General features: G+C 43.1%; 1 protein-coding gene across 2 annotated transcripts in view; it reads left to right on the top strand.

Moving 5' to 3' along the window:
* LOC137370102 (upstream-binding protein 1-like) overlaps positions 1–17929 on the top strand; it is a 111759-nt gene that overhangs the window by 92193 nt on the left and 1637 nt on the right. For both annotated transcript variants that reach the window (XM_068032242.1, XM_068032244.1), the window contains 2 exons: positions 4037–4158; positions 15222–15364. In XM_068032242.1, coding sequence (XP_067888343.1) covers positions 4037–4158; positions 15222–15364 — 265 coding nt within the window. The remainder of the gene's footprint in view (positions 1–4036; positions 4159–15221; positions 15365–17929) is intronic.

The raw sequence follows: 17929 nt of genomic DNA, 5'->3' as shown, positions 1-17929 counted from the left end.
CATTGAGTCTACAGAGACTGGAAAAATCAGATGGCAAGGATAGCCTAGATGAGGAGTTCATTGAATGTTTTTGGGATAGTTCCTTAGAACAGCATGTTCTGGAGCCAATCAAAGAGCAGGCTATACTAGACCTGGTATTGTGCAACAAGATAGGATTAATTAATAAACATACGAATTAGGAGCAGGAGTCAGCCACTCCGCCCCTCGAGCCTCTTCCACCATTCAATAAGTTCATGGCTGAACTGATTTCTACATATTACCACCTTCCCCCGATAACCTTTCACACCACCCCCCCCCCCCCCCCTTGCATATCAAGAATCTATCTACCTCTGCCTTAAACATTTTCAAAGACTCTGCTTCCACTGTCTGTTGAGGAAGAGTTCCAAAGACTCACAACCCTCTGAGAGAAAAAGAATTCCCGTCATCTCTGTCTTAAATGGGCGATCCCTTATTTTTAAACAGTGACCCCGGTTCTAGATTCTCACATAGGGGGAAACATCCTTTCCACATCCACCCTGTCAAGACCCGTCAGGATCTTGTATGTTTCAATCAAGTCGCCTCTTACTCTTCTAACTTCCAGCGGATATAAGCCTAGCCTGTCCAATCTTTCCTCATAATATACCCCACCCATTCCAGGTATCAGTCTAGAAAGCAGAGCTAGCAAAAGTGAACTGGCAAAGTAGGTTAAGGGATAGGTTAATAGAGATGCAGTGGCAGATATTTAAGGGGATATTTCAGAATACACGGAATAGATACATTCCAAGAAGAAAGAAAAATTCCAAGAGAAGACCCACCATCCATGGTTAACTAAAAAAGTTAAAGTTAGTATCAAAATTAAAGAAAAAGCATATAGTTGTGCAAAATGGGTGGCAGGTCAGAAGATTGGACAGAATTATAACAGCAAAGAACGACTAAAAGGTTAATAAGGAGGGAAACATTAGAGTATGAAAGAAAGCTAGCTAGAAATATGAAGACAGATAGTAAGAGTTTCTTTAGATATTTAAAAAAGAAAAGTTAACAAAGTGAGCGTTGATCCTATAGAAAGTGAGTCTGGGGAATTAATAATGGAAAATAGGGAGATGGCAGATGAATTGAACAGGTATTTTGCATCGGCCTTCACTATAGAGGATACAAATAACATCCCAGAATCAGCTGTAAGTCAAGAAATGGAAAGGAGGGAGGAACTCAGGAAAATTACAATCACCAGGGAAGTGGTACTGAGCAAATTGTTGGAGCTGAGGACTGGCAAGTTCCCAGGTCCTGATGAACTTCATCCTACGGTGTTAAAAGAAGTGGTTAGTGAGATAGTTGAAGCGTTGGTTTTAATTTCCCAAAATTCGCTCATTTGGGGGAAGGTTCCATTAGATTGGAAAATAGCGAATGTAACTCCTTTATTCAAAAAGGGAGAGAGACAGAAAGAAGGAAACTTCAGCCAGTTAGCTTAACATCTGTCAGGGAAAATGTTAGAAACTATTATTAAAGACATTATAGCAAGGCACTAAGAAAAAATCAAGGTAATCAGGCAGAGTCAACATGGTTTTGTGAAAGGGAAATCCTGTTTAACCAATTTATTAGAGTTCTTTGAAGAAGTAACATGTGCTGTGGATAAAGGGGAACCAGTGGATGTACTGTACTTAGATTACCAGAAGGCATTTGATAAGGCGCCACATCAACGGTTATTGTGGAAAATAAAAGCTCATGGCGTAGGGGGTAACATATTGGCATGGATCGAAGATTGGCTAGGTAACAGGAAACAGAGTAGGCATAAATGATGGATAATTTTCTGGTTGGCAAGATGTAACAAGTGGTGTGCCACAGGGATCTGTGCGGGGGCCTCAACATTTTACAATTTATATAAATGACTTGGATGAAGGGACCGAAGGTATGCTTGATAAATTTGCTGATGACACAAAGATAGGTAGCAAAATAAGTTGTGAAGAGGACATGAGGAGGCTACAAAGGGACATAGATAGGTTAAGTGAGTGGGCAAAGATCTGGCAAATGGAGTGTAATGTGGGAAAATGTGAAATTGTCCAATTTGGCAGGAAGAATAAAAAAGAAGCATATTTTCTAAATGGCGAGAGACTGGTGAGCTCTGAGAGGCAGAAGGATCTGGGTGTCCTAGTGCATGAATTACAGTTGGTTAGTATGCAGGTACAGCACTTAATTGGGAAAGCTAAAAGAATGTTATCGTTTATTGCGAGAGGAATTGAATACAAAAGTAAGAAGGTTATGCTTCAGTTATACAGGGCATTGGTGAGTTCACATTTGGAGTACTGTGTACAGTATTGGTCTCCTTATTTAAGGATGTAAATACGTTGGAAGCAGTTCAGAGAAGGTTTACTAGACTAATACCTGGAATGGGCAGGTTGTCTTATGAGGAAAGGTTGTACAGGCTAGCCTTGTATCTGCTGGAGTTTAGAAGAGTAAGAGGCACTTGATTGAAACATAAGATCCTGAGGGGTCTTAACAGGGTGGATGTGGAAAGGATGTTTCCCCTTGTGGGAGAATCTAGAACCAGGGGTCACTGTTTAAAAATAAGGGGTCGCCCATTTAAGACAAAGATGAGGAGAAATTTTTTCTCTCAGGATCGTGAGTAGTTGGAACTCTCTTCCTCAAAAGACAATGAAGCAGAGTCTTTGAATATTTTTAAGGCAGAGGTAGAGAGATTCTTGATAAGCAAGGGGGTGAAAGGTTATCGGAGGGTAGGCGGGAATGCGGAGTTGAGGTTACAATCATAGCAGCCCTGATCTTGTTGAATGGCGGAGCAGGCTTGAGGGGCCGAGTGGACTATGCTATGTCCTAATTCGTATGCTTGTATGACATCTTTCCTCACGTCCACACTGTGCCTTTAAGTTACATCGTTTTACAACTTCTTGTAAATTTGCTCGTGTGCACAATAAATACCTCTTAGTGGCTCTGCGTTTAGGCCTTCGTTTTTAGTATAATAATTCTAAATAGTTTTTTGCACCAGAAAATTTGAGTTAAGCTGCTAGAATAAAAAGGTATCAGAATTTTGTTAGTGCAGTTTGAATTAAAAGACTTTGAATTATCAAGAGTAGTCAGTATTGACATTCTTGGCCTCAATAACTCAACCGAAAATCCACATCTCTATTGGTAAAACTGCCTCCAAAACCCTTGTTTTCTGTTTTGTGCCAAATGCTTTGCTGCTCTGCTCTTTGCTCTTAAAAATTGAGTAGGGCTCTTCTAACACCTCCTTTGCACTGCTGGCAGGATACAAGAAAATTTTGTTATCTGATAGTTTGGAGGCAAGATGTGAAAGAGGGAAGACCCATCTCTTGCATCTTTCCTTGTTTTATCAATACTGCAGTGTCAGTGCTCTTCTAAACTTTCCCACTGTTCAAGAATCATTGCACTGTTTCCTATTTCAATTCCTTTTTCCAGGATTTAAAAATTATGGAGTTCTTTAGCACCCTTAGTTTTTTTTATTCCTCCTAAATCCTCAAGCTTTTAAAACCTGGTTTTGTACCTCCTGGTTACTACTTCCTGACTTACCTTGTCTTTTTACTCTTTTCACTTTTGATATCCCTTTCTCTTGACTTTTTAGTCCAAAAAAGTAGCGATGACAAAGCATTTGTAGTGTTGAGCCTCTGCACCCATGTTGTGGAACAGTGAGGGTAAGGGTTTGATTCCATCAGTCTACTGAGGCTAAATTGCTGTCGTCATGTTATGAGCATTAAATTAGTGGATTCTAGATACCATCTCCATGGCTAAAGGAAAATTGAAAGGATGGTTGGTCACCTTGTCATGGTTGCTTGTCTCCTAATAGCTGTTGGACATTGGACAAAGGTGTGGAAATAAGTTAGCTACAGAAGCTGTATGGCTTGTTCATGTATGCATGGAGAAAAAGGGAAATTGGCTTGTTCATTTAAAAAAAAGTTTCTCAGACCAGTAATTGAAAATGAGATGTAAAGTCACAGTCATACCAAAAATTACAAGTTTATCAGCTGATCATTTTAAAGAGAACTAATTCACCAGGTCTTCATGGCTAATACCATCTTATTACCTAATACAGATCTGTTAGACCAAGGTTAACCATCTATGTCTGCCAAGAATCACAGCATTCAAGAAGTATTTCACAGCTGGCTAGCTCACAAGATAATGAAAATGGAGAGGGAGACAGTCGTGCAATATATGGTAAGAACTTTTGTGTAGCTTTTCTGGAAAGTTCTTGAAAAAATAGATTACTTAGATAAGTACCTTTTCCTTGACTGTAGGTCTGTGCATAAAGTGGGCTTAACATTGTTAATAGAAAATTGAAATTGACTGCCCCTTTAGGAGACCGTTTCCATTTTCCAGAATTAAATACTGTTAAGTCTCAACAGATTGACCTAGTTCATTGCCACACCTACTCAATCCTGTATTGGCTGGAATTATGGTAACCTTAATAATTTTCAGGCAGGAGTAGAACCTTGGTTCACCTGGCCTACTCATCCAATTTCTCATATGATTATCTTGTTATATTTCTAATGATCCTGAATTTCCTTAGCTGACAGAACTTGTCCAGTTCCCTTTTGAACCCTGTTATTGGGCGGTATTTTATGCTCTCCCCTGTGGCGGGTTTGGAGGCAGGGAGGGCATTTAATTGAGTTGGATGGTGGCGGGTGCGAACTCCACCACCTTCCCACCTCCACCCCGATTAAGTTCGTGGCGGGAAGGCCCATGGACAACCTTGCGGTCCTCTTGCCAATTGAAGTCCTTAAGGGGCAATTAATGGCCAATTAAGGCCCTCACCGCCACGCGGGGAGCACGACATGTAAACCTGTGCGAGGATGCTTCTGATCTCCTGGTGGAGGGGGTATCCCTCATTCAAAGGCAACTCAGTGCCTCCTCGAGACACCCAGCATCGGGAAGAGGGAGTCACACTAAGAGCCACTCCCCTGCCCTTGCTGCCAACCCTCTCACTGTTTTCCCCCCCGAGACCCCTCCCGCCATCACACCTCCACCTGTGGCCTGGGCCGCCGCCTCTGATGTGCTGCTGAGCAAAAGAGCTGCCAGCCTCAGCTCTCAGTGGGCAGGCCTTCCCGTCCCCGGGGTCCTGATCTCGGGAAAGGCCTGCCGGTAACCCCTCAACTGCCTGATTGGTGTGTAATGCAGGCAAGCTTTCCCGGAGGAGGCATTGCAGGTGTCTCGCTGGCACTCCATTTGGTGGCCTAGGCCCCCATCACCTCCATAAAATTCCCCCCCATTGTTTCTTGTTCCCCCAGCTTTGCAGGTAGTTGCACATGTTTATTGACATTTTTATTTCTTTATAAATTGCAAAATCTTTTGGTTTTCAAATAAAAAGCTGCTATAAAGCAACTTGCATTCCCACCCTCAACCAGCTATTACTATTAATTGATTCAAATCAAAGACTTGGAGTATAAAATGATTAATACTATTTTGTCTTTTTATTGGGAGCCATTGATGTAGCTAATGAGTATTACATAGTATACTAGAGTTTATTGGCAGCCAATTGCAAGTTAGGGTTGCAGGGTGTTACTTCTGTTGTGAATATGATGTGTGCCAAGCTCTTGGAGCGGCCTGCAGTTCCATCAACACAAAAAAATTGCCAGAAAATGAAAACCATACACAACTAAAGCCATTTATCCTGAAAAGTAAAATGCCAGGCTGAGGGGACCGAACAGGAGTTCGCTAATGCTGTCAGTCGTCAGTTGTAAAAGTTTGTGCTTTGCTCTCTGGGTTTGTCACGACAAATGATCAATTATTGTCATTACTCACTGATACCAGGAACAATATTGTGATGTTTGGGGCCTATAGAGCTGCTGTGCATTAGATGCTGGCACCCCAGCATTATAGGGTGCTAAAGCTTGCTCAGCACCTGATGTGCAAGCCATATCCTAATGCACTTCTGAGGTTTCTGTGGTGCTGAGAGCTGGACTCGTCATGTGCTAGGCTGATTAAAGCCTAAATTTTATTTACGTTGGGGAACACAGTGCATTTTGAGTGCCTGAACTGTGCTCTTGAATCTCAATGCAAAAAAATGGGTGCTTTATAAAGAGCCTTTTCCAAAGTCTTGCCTCTTTTGCCTTAAAGGGGATTGTGGTTTTTCCTAGTTCCTGGAAGTAACTGTTCAGTTTCCACTGATTTCAGGGCTGTTTTGCTGTTTTACCTGCTATGGCTGAAAGAGACTTGCTGTCAACCTCTTAAAAGCTACACTCTGGCTACTATTCTTGTCCATATTTCCAAGGATATTTCATTGGATGTTGCCTATATGAATATACCCCTCGGCATTCCACTGCAAGTTCTGGTGGAGGGTCAGTGGAAGTATGCTTGACAGGTGTGTTCGTACCTCAGACACTTAATAAGGATCTGATATTACATCAAGACCTCTGTGTAGGAGACCAGACAGCCATATCTGGACATGTTCAAAAATATCTACATGTGGACACACTGCTTTCCGAAGGAGCCTATCACAGAACTGCGCACACAGTTGCAGCCAGACCTGGAAACAGTCTCTAGAACAGGTGGCTGTAAATTTAACAGTTATGTTGAACTTTTTATGCTACATGCTCACTCATTCCAAGCATCTGTTGGAGATCTTGGTCAAATCTCTCAACCTTCAGTACAAGCTTAAAACATGCAGGTCACGAATGACATTTTTTGCAAGAGCCAATGAGTGTGTCAGTTTTCTTTTGAAAAGCAGACTCCATCATGTTAAAACTCCACATTTTTTTGTGTGGCTGGATTCCCTAGAGTACCAGACACGTGCCTGTGCCCCTAATGCTGTCCATTCATGAACAGAGGTATACAGTTCCATGAATGCATGACTGGCGTGCGACCGTAAGAACAGAAAAAGTAATTTGGATACCCTTTACTCTGGCAGTTGCTATGATTTCTTCTTGCAGCAGTCCATGATGGCACTCTTATTTGAAGGGGCTTGGAGGTTGGATTGAGGATGTGTCCTGGTACTGTGGCTGGTGACACCACTGTAAAACCCAAGGACAAGGGTCGAAGAACTGTGTCGTGCAGGGCACACCTCTACCAGGTCAGCCAGGCTTTAATCGACCAATTAATTAGTTAAATGCCTGAAACATCAGTGCATAGATTACTTGCACTACTTGCTCAATACCCTTGCCAAATAAGCATCGTCTCCATTAATTGTGCATCAAGACCCATGACTACTCGAGTATTTCTCCCCAACTATTTTTAACTAGCATAACACATTCAAGTATGTCATCCATCTTATCAACTCTTGCATTCTGTGGTGCAGGTGTGCTCAGTGGGTCTTGCCTCAGTGTTTGTGTCTGCCCCTAACAACAGTTGACAAAAATGGGCATGCCTGTGCATTTAAAAGGTAACTTAAACAGTCAGCAGAATGCTGAGCATTCTTGCAGTGCAGTACTATTGGATTGCTGGCGGAACAGGAATTCAGCCCCTCAAGCCTATTCCGCCTTTCAGCTAGTTTATGGCTAACAAAAATGTATCGGCGTCAGTTTTGAAATTTTGAATTGACTGAGCCTCAACAGCTTTTTGGGAGGGTCGGGCTGGTTGTGGGGTGGGGGGAGGTGATGGTGAAGGGCGGGGATAAGGAGGGAGGAGAAAGGAAAAGAATTCCTGATTTCCACTACCCTTTGTGTGGAGAAGTGTTTTCTGACATCAGCCCTAGATGGCCTAGTTCTAATTTTTGAGGTTTTCTCTCCTTGTTCTGGACTTACACCACCAGAAAATAGGTTTGCTCTATCCACTCTATCAAATCTTTTAATCATCTTAAACAGCTCTGTTATATCACCCTTTAATCTTCTATATTTGAGGTGATACAAGCCTAGTCAATGCAACCTGTCCTCACAATTCATAGAATCTTATAGAACAGAAGGCGACCATTCAACCCATCATACCTGTGTTGGCTCTTTTGAATGAATAGAACAAAGAAAATTACAGCACAGGAACAGGCCCTTCGGCCCTCCAAGCCTGCGCCGATCCAGATCCTCTACCTAAACATGTCGCCTATTTTCTAAGGGTCTGTATCTCTTTGCTTCCTGCCCATTCATGTATCTGTCTAGATACATCTTAAAAGACGCTATCGTGTTCGCATCTACCACCTCTGCTGGCAACGCGTTCCAGGCACCCACCACCCTCTGCGTAAAGAACTTTCCACGCATATCCCCCCTAAACTTTTCCCCTCTCACTTTGAACTCGTGACCCCTAGTATTTGAATCCCCCATTCTGGGGGAAAAAGCTTCTTGCTATCCACCCTGTCTATACCTCTCATGATTTTGTACACCTCAATCAGGTCCCCCCTCAACCTCCGCCTTTCTAATGAAAATAATCCTAATCTACTCAACCTCTCTTCATAGCTAGCACCCTCCATACCAAGCAACATCCTGGTGAACCTCCTCTGCACCCTCTCCAAAGCATCCACATCCTTTTGGTAATGTGGCGACCAGAATTGCACGCAGTATTCCAAATGTGGCTGAACCAAAGTCCTATACAACTGTAACATGACCTGCCAACTCTTGTACTCAATACCCCATCCGATGAAGGAAAGCATGCCGTATGCCTTCTTGACCACTCTATTGACCTGCGTTGCCACCTTCAGGGAACAATGGACCTGAACACCCAAATCTCTCTGTACATCAATTTTCCCCAGGACTTTTCCATTTACTGTTCACTCTTGAATTGGATCTTCCAAAATGCATCACCTCGCATTTACCCTGATTGAACTCCATCTGCCATTTCTCTGCCCAACTCTCCAATCTATCTATATTCTGCTGTATTCTCTGACAGTCCCCTTCACTATCTGCTACTCCACCAATCTTAGTGTCGTCTGCAAACTTGCTAATCAGACCACCTATACTTTCCTCCAAATCATTTATGTATATCACAAACAACAGTGGTCCCAGCACGGATCCCTGTGGAACACCACTGGTCACACGTCTCCATTTTGAGAAACTCCCTTCCACTGCTACTCTCTGTCTCCTGTTGCCCAGCCAGTTCTTTATACATCTAGCTAGTACACCCTGGACCCCATGCGACTTCACTTTCTCCATCAGCCTACCATGGGGAACCTTATCAAAGGCCTTACTGAAGTCCATGTATATGACATCTACAGCCCTTCCCTCATCAATCAACTTTGTCACTTCCTCAAAGAATTCTATTAAGTTGGTAAGACATGACCTTCCCTGCACAAAACCATGTTGCCTATCACTGATAAGCCCATTTTCTTCCAAATGGGAATAGATCCTATCCCTCAGTATCTTCTCCAGCAGCTTCCCTACCACTGACGTCAGGCTCACCGGTCTATAATTACCTGGATTATCCCTGCTACCCTTCTTAAACAAGGGGACAACATTAACAATTCTCCAGTCCTCCGGGACCTCACCCGTGTTTAAGGATGCTGCAAAGATATCTGTTAAGGCCCCAGCTATTTCCTCTCTCGCTTCCCTCAATAACCTGGGATAGATCCCATCCGGACCTGGGGACTTGTCCACCTTAATGCCTTGTAGAATACCCAACACTTCCTCCCTCCTTGTGCCGACTTGACCTAGAGTAATCAAACATCTGTCCCTAACCTCAACATCCGTCATGTCCCTCTCCTCGGTGAATACCGATGCAAAGTACTCGTTTAGAATCTCACCCATTTTCTCTGACTCCATGCATAACTTTCCTCCTTTGTCCTTGAGTGGGCCAATCCTTTCTCTAGTTACCCTCTTGCTCCTTATATATGAATAAAAGGCTTTGGGATTTTCCTTTAACCCTGTTTGCTAAAGATATTTCATGACCCCTTTTAGCCCTCTTAATTCCTCGTTTCAGATTGGTCCTACATTCCCGATATTCTTCCAAAGCTTCGTCTTTCTTCAGCCTCCTAGACCTTATGTATGCTTCCTTTTTCCTCTTAGCTAGTCTCTCAATTTCACCTGTCATCCATGGTTCCCTAATCTTGCCATTGCTATCCCTCATTTTCACAGGAACATGTCTCTCCTGCACGCTAATCAACCTCTCTTTAAAAGCCTCCCACATATCAAATGTGGATTTACCTTCAAACAGCTGCTCCCAATCTACATTCCCCAGCTCCTGCCGAATTTTGGTATAGTTGGCCTTCCCCCAATTTAGCACTCTTCCTTTAGGACCACTCTCGTCTTTGTCCATGAGTATTCTAAAACTTACGGAATTGTGATCACTATTCCCAAAGTAGTCCCCTACTGAAACTTCAACCAGCTGGCCGGGCTCATTCCCCCAACACCAGGTCCAGTATGGCCCCTTCCCGTGCTTAGTCCCACATCCCCATTTTTTTTTTTGGTAACTCTGTAGGTTCATCATCTTCAAGTACCTGCCCAACTTCCTTTTAAAATTATTTCTGGATACAGCTTCCACCACCTTTTCAGGTAGAGGGTTCCAACCTCAACTCTGAGTGAAAACATTTCTCCTGTATATATCTTTTGTTTATGATTTTGAATCTATGACCTCTGATTATTAACCCACTCAGCAGCGGAAATAATTTTTCTTTATCTACTCTATCAAAACCCCTCATCTTCTTGAAAACCTCTGTTAGTTTCACTTCTTAACTTTGTGTTCCAAGGTGAACAGTGCTAGCTTTTCCAGCCTTCGGTGGGCCGAAGGGCCTGTTTCAGTGCTGTATCTCTCTATGACTCTCTATGACCCCATTTAATTGAAGTCCCTCATCCCTGCTAACATTCTGGTAAACCACCTCTATCCTGTGGTCTGTGAGCAAGTCTGAGAGATGTCTGTTTGAAAAAGGATGTCATTAAGAGATTGAACACTGTTCAACTCGAGTGAAATGAATTTTTTGAACCTTTTTGCTTCACTGTTATCACCTATATGAAAAACATACATTTGCAAGAGATAAGCCTGACTTTGAAGTGTATATTCTGATGAAATTCATGAAGCTAAAGTCCTTAAAGCTATGCTTAATCTTGGCAGAAGATATTATAAATGTGCATGAGCATGCACACATTTGGAGAAAATGTATTTATTGGTGTTGCAGTTGCTGTAAAACCTGACATGCTAGGTATATCTGAATGATTCTTAATGAACTAGGTAGTGAATAAGGCTGCATCCATCTATAGGGATTTTCCTGCTGGACTTTGGCACATCTGGCCTTACATTCAAAACATGGGACAGCAACCACCAGCACTAAACTGTTGGTACAATGCATCTTTGAAATAACTTAATGTGCTTTTTAAGAAAAGGGAGGCTGTTTCAGAACTGTTCAGTGTCCCTGTCTGGCAGTGACTTCATTTTCACATCCTGAGTTCTCTGAAGTGGTTGCAAACTTGGCTGGGACCCAGATACATCATGTAGAAACTATTCGTCCTTGTAAGGGCAGAGTCTTCACTTGCTCCATATGAGGCCAGTGACATGGAGAGGCCTGGACAGGGACTCTGGAAAGTCGAGAGTTCCTGGGCTCTCGCAGTCAGTTGAAACCCAGCACGTAGTCAGTATAGGTGAGAGACCAGGCATACCAACTCCAGTACAAGCTGGAGTTGGGGTCTGGACATCTGAAGAGGAAGACCGAATTTCATTCAAAAAAGAATTAAATGTGGCCCCTTTGATAAAGGGGCTGTGGGGCAGCTTTGTTTCTATGGGGCCCCCTGTCTGGCTCCTGAAGTTAGATGAGGAAGGATGGAAGGAGGCCTGTGTGGGGCATAAACACTAGCATGAATCTGTTGAGCTGAATGGCCTATTTCTTTGCTGTAAATATTTCATAATCCTTATGTCACTATATGTAGCCTCCTGCGTTGTGCCACTGTATGCAGGGTAGTAGTCCGGATGTGTGTATCTCTGCATCAAAAGTTCACTGGCATTGGCCCCTAACCCCACAAACTAGAGTAATGAAGTCAAATGGAAGGTGCTCCCTGGTGTGTGCTTGGATGCAGCCTTTACAGGACCCCTCTTTTTTCCCCCACCCGCCAACCCGGGTTTCCGAGTCACTCTTCTGCTTGGGGTTGAAGAAAGATAATCGTATATGCCTCTTGTGGTATATACAAATGTTAGTAAATTATGAGGCTACTAATAGAGGAAGGGAGTGGTTATAACTCAGATATGCTAGTTTTAGCCCTTCACGCTTCATTTCCTGTGTTTCCTGCTTAGGTTAATGAAGACTGCATGTGTACTAGTTCATAATAAGGAGCAGTAACCACCCTATTATTGCAAGATGGTGATCTAGATTGTTCACCATTAGATACTTTGCTATTGATTATGCTCTCTGCCCAACTTTCTCCATCAGAATTCCATGATTATAGGTGTAGATGCATTCCTCTTCATATTCACTGCACTTAATTGGAACTTGAATTTTCCCTAAATCTGACTTTGGGGGCTCCCCCCTGCCCATTCAAAGTAAAATTGCTTGTTAAATATGTGTGGTTGAGGAACATTCTACCTATTCAGACAGAATGGTTTCTCTTTGCTTCCCCTTAGGAAAGATCTTGGAGTTACTTCCCTTAGTACTGAGATGTGTGCTTTGGATTATTGATTACTGCATACTTTTGCTGTATCCAGAACACTTACACACACTTCACAGTAAAAAATGCTTTGAACTTGATATGTAAATACATTGTGCATTTTAGCAATTTATTGCAGAAAAACTATGATATATGGGTATATTGAGAAAGGGCCATGGTGTTCAGTATTTAAAAACTTGCCTTTTGTAAAATAAAAATGGGTAAAACTTATTCTAATGGCAATTCTTGAAAGGTAATGTCCCTCTCATAATGCTGTGTGGGACCAACTAGAAACTGAAGATGTATTCTTCAGAGAATCTAATATTGACTCTTTATAATTCATTCAGAATAATAGTCTACAGTTTGCTGGCCTTAGATCCACCAATTAAAAATATATCATTCACGGGATGCGGGTGCCACTGACCAGGGCAACATTTATTGCCCATTCCTAATTGGCCTCAAAGGTGGTCATGAGGCACCTTCTCGAACTGGTGCAATTCATGTGGTGAAGATATTACCACAGTGCTGTTAGGTTGGGCATTCCAGGATTTTGACCCAGTGATGAAGGAATGGAGATGTATTTCCAGCAATTGGTGTGTGACTGGTGGTTACTTGGAGGTGGTGGTGTTTCCATATGCTTGCTGTCTTTGTCTTGGGTGGTAGAGGTCGAAGATTTGGAAGGTGTTGTTGAAGAAGCTTTGGTGAGTTGCTACAGTGCATCTTGAAGATGGTTTATATGAGGGCCACATTGCACCAATGGTGGAGGGATTGAATATTTAAGGTGGTGGGTGGGGTACCAATGAAGTGGGCTGTCGTGTCCTGGATGGTATTGAGTTTCTTGAGTGACTGCAGCTCCAAAAACATTCAGGAAAGTGGAAACTATTCTATCACACTCCTGGCTTGTGTCTTGTCGAAAGGCTGTGAGAAGTCATGAGGTCAGCCACTTGCTGCAGAATACCCAACCCCTGACCTGTTCTTGCAGCCACAATATTTGTCATTCCAATTGAGTTTCTGGTGACCCCCAGGATGTTAATGGTGGGGGAGTTAATGATAGTCATGGCGGGGGGGTGGGGTGGGGGGGTGTGGGGTGATGTATAGATTCTCTCGTTGGATATGGTCATTGCCTGGCACTTGTGTGGCATGAATCTTATTTACCACTTAAAAGACAAAGCCTGGATGTTGTCTATCTCTAGCTGCATGCGAGCACAGACTGCTGTATTTGAGGAATTGCAAATGGAATTGAATGCTCTGCAATCATCAGCGAACATCCCCATGCCACTTGATAGCATTGTCAATGACACTTTCCATTACATTGTTGATTGAGAGTAGGCTGATGGGGCAGGAATTAACTAGATTGGATTTGTCCTCCTTGTGGACAGAACCTACCTGGGCAATTTTCCACTTTGTCAGGTAGATGCTAATGTTGTAGCTGTAATGGAACAGCTTGGCTAGAGCCATGGGCTCTGGAGAATAAGTCTTCACTACAGCCAGGATGTTGTTGGGGCCCATAGTCTTTGCTGTATCCAGTGCACTCAGTTGTTTCTTGATATTGTGAGAGTGAACCGAATTGGCTGAAGACTGGCAGCTGTAATGTATGGGACTTCCGGAGAAGGCTGCGATGGACAATCCGCTCAGCACTTCTGGCTGAAGACAGTTTTGAATACTTGTCTTTTATACTTGCATGCTGATGATGGAGATGTTCGTGGAACCCTCTTCGTCCTGTTAGTTTTGTAATTGTCCACCACCATTCATGACTGGATGTGTGACAGGACTGCAGAGCTTTGATCTGATCGGTTGCTTATGGAATTGTTTCGCACATGCTGTTTCTTGACCAGGTTGACTATTTTCAGGTACAGCTGGTGCTGTTACTCGTATGCTCTTCTACACTCGTTGAACCAGTGTTGGTTGCCTAGTTTAGTAGTAATGGTAGAGTGAAGAATACGCCATGAGGTTACAGAATGTGTGGAATACAATTTTGTTGCTGCTGATGGCCCATAGCGCTTCATGGATGCCCAGTTTTGAGCTGCTAGATCTATTCTAAATCTATTCCATTATATAGTGTGGTAGTGTCACACAACTCAATAGAAGGTGTCCTCAGTATGAAGATGGGTTCTTTTCTCCACAAGGGTTGTGCTGTGGTCACATACTGTCATGGATAGATGGATCTGCGATGGTTAGATTGGTGAGGACGGGATCAGATAGGTTTTTTTCCCTTGTGTTCGTTCTCCCTAGCTTGCTTGACTAGTTTCAGGGATAGCTCTTCTGGCACAATTCCTCAGATGATAGTGAGGAGGACTTTGCAGGATCTACTGGGCTTGGTGTGCGTGATGCCAGTGGTCCATCTGTTTGTTTCATTCCTGTCGTGATTTGTTACAACTGAGTGGCTTGCTAGGCCATTTTATAGGGCAGTTAAGAGTCATTGCTATGGGTCTGAAGTAACAAGAAGGCCAGAGTCGTACCAGGTAAGGACAGGAGGCTTTCTTCCCAAATGGACATTAGTGAACAGTGGGTTTTTACAACATTAGATAGCTTTACTGGTAATAACTTTTGGTTCGTTAATTAACTGAATTGAAATTCACAAACTTCCACAGCAAGATTTGAACTCGAATCTCCAAATTATTAGTCCATGCCTCTGAATTACTAGAGTGGTAATGTAACCACTATGCTACCTTACCTGTTAAGTATTAGCACTTATGTTATAACTAAATGTATTTTGTATTTTAAATTCATTAGGCAGGAATTAGTAGACCCACATTGAGGTCAGGACCATTTTATAGCCATTATTTTTTTCCCTTTTAGTGTACCATGCCATCTACCTGGAAGAACTGACAACAGCAGAACTTGCCAAAAAGATTGCAACTATCTTTAGTATATCCCAAAATCAGATAAACCAGGTTTACAGACAGGGTCCCACCGGTATTCATGTTCTCGTCAGTGATCAGGTAAGTGGGACTTTTGTTGCAGACAAGTCCAAGAACCATCTGCTGAGTACAGTAATTGTTGCTATGGTCATGACTCTCTAAGGGGCTCAAATGGGACTGTTCTTACTATATTAACTATATTCCTTCACCCCATGAGGATGTAGGTGTCAGCACTCTTGACTGAGTCAGGAGGTCTTGGGTTCAAGCTCCACTATAGAGACGTGAGCGCATATGCCAGGGTGACACTTTTCAGCGCAGTATAGAGGGGATGCTGTTCTGCCAGAGGTGCCATCTTTCAGATGATGTATTAAACTGAGGCCTCATTTGCACCCTCAGGTGGACCTACAAATATCCCAAGGCAATATTTGAAGAGGGCAAGGGAATTCTCCTGTTGTCCTGGCCACCATTTATTTCTCGAACAGCACTTGAAACAGATGATCTGGTCACTTATTTCATTACTGTTTGTGGTACCTTGCAGTACATATATTGGTCCACTCCTCCATTACGCCCAGCACCTTCCCCTGCATCGCAGGAGGTGTAATAACTGCCCATTTATCTCTTCACTATCCCAGGCCCCAAACACTCCTTTCAGGTGAAGCAGTGATTTACTTGTACTTCTTTCAATGTAGTAGACTGTATTCGCTGCTCATAATGGGGTCGTCTGTACATTGGGGAGACCAAACGCAGACTGGGTGACCGCTTTGCGGAACACTTCGGCTCACTCCGCAAGCAGGACCCTGAGCTTCCGGTTGCTTGCCATTTCAACACTCCCCCCTGCTCACATCTTTGTCCTGGGATTGCTGCAGTGTTCCAGTGAACATCAACGCAAGCTCGAGGAGCAGCATCTCATTTACTGATTAGGCACACTACAGCCTGCCGGACTGAACATTGAGTTCAATAATTTCAGAGCGTGACGGACCCCCCATTTTTTTTTTTAGATTAGAGATACAGCACTGAAACAGGCCCTTCGGCCCACCGAGTCTGTGCCGACCATCAACCACCCATTTATACTAATCCCATATTCCTACCAAACATCCCCACCTGTCCCTATATTTCCCTACCACCTACCTATACTAGTGACAATTTATAATGGCCAATTTACCTATCAACCTGCAAGTCTTTTTTGGCTTGTGGGAGGAAACCGGAGCACCCGGAGAAAACCCACGCAGACACAGGGAGAACTTGCAAACTCCACACAGGCAGTACCCGGAATCGAACCCGGGTCCCTGGAGCTGTGAGGCTGCGGTGCTAACCACTGTGCCGCCCTTACTTTTTTATTTTTAGTTTTTTTTTCTTTGTGGGCTTATTTTATTTTATTTCATCTTAGTTTGTTCAGTTTGCTTACTCACTGTTTTTTTTTTCATGTTTGTACTTGTGGCTGTTCAATTTTCAGTCCGTTAACACCTTATCTGTACTAATGCTTTGTCTTTCAACACACCATTAACATATTGTTTGCCTTTGCTGCACGACCTTCTGGTCAGCTATTCTATGACCTTGTCCTATCTGCACCTCCTTTGTTATCTCTTGCCCCACCCCTGCTTTACTTACTAATAACCTTTTTACATTTCTAATATTTGCCAGTTCTGAAGAAGGGTCACTTGACCTGAAAAGTTACTCTCTCTCCACAGATGCTGCCAGACCTGCTGAGTATTTCTAGCATCCGCAGTATTTTGCTTTTACATATATTGGCTGCCTGCATTACAATAGTGACTACATTTCAAAAGTACCTAATGAGCCGTAAAGTATTTTGGGATGTCCTCAGGTTGTCAAAGGTGCCATCTAAATGCACGTTCTTTGAGAATGGCTGAAACTCATTGGTGATTTTAAACATAACCATTTGGGTAGGAGTTGAATATTTTTCTCCCTCTTTTTTTCCCTCCCCACCTCCTTTATTTCCTTTCTCTCCCAAGATATTAATTCTTTACAGAAGTACAAGTAACTTTTTTAATGTCTCACCCAAACAGCTATTCTTGTTCATTGGATTCAGTCCCAAACAGAATGTTGACATTACCCAACAGCCCACATTCAAAACTATCGTATTTACATCCAATGTCCACACCTCTAGTGGGGCGCGCCCGATGATAGCGAATGAGAACTCCGAACATTCACCCTCCCTAACCTAGGGCTAACTCAAGTTGCACTGCTGCCAGTTTAATTCAGCACAGATGTGCTTTACACAAATGAATTCACTGTTATGTGGGCAAATTCAGAAGTCAGCTTGTGCACAGCAAGATCTCAATGACAGTAAGATGAATTTTTTTTTGGTATTGTGATGAATGTTCACTAGGACATTAGGAGGAACACAAAAGTCACAACACAGAAACAGGCCATTTGGTTCAGCCAGCCTGTTTACCTTCCACATGAGTAAATAATCTGAATCATGTTTAGCCACTCTATATTCCCCAAATCCCTTCGTCCCTGCCCCTCTTCAGATGGTGCCATGTGATCTTCACCATCCACCTGAATAAGCAGAGCGGGCCATCTCATCCAGGTCACCACCCTCCTATTGTGCTGTACCCCAGTGAAGTGTCAGCCTATATGCTCTCAAGTGCTAGAGTGGAACGTGAACCCACAACTGAGTTGAGA

This window comes from Heterodontus francisci, chromosome 5, assembly GCF_036365525.1.
Source record: "Heterodontus francisci isolate sHetFra1 chromosome 5, sHetFra1.hap1, whole genome shotgun sequence".
In the NCBI taxonomy this organism is placed as follows: Eukaryota; Metazoa; Chordata; class Chondrichthyes; order Heterodontiformes; family Heterodontidae; genus Heterodontus; species Heterodontus francisci.
The sequence above is the reverse complement of the archived record's forward strand: the minus strand, read 5'-3'. Positions and strand labels throughout refer to the sequence as shown.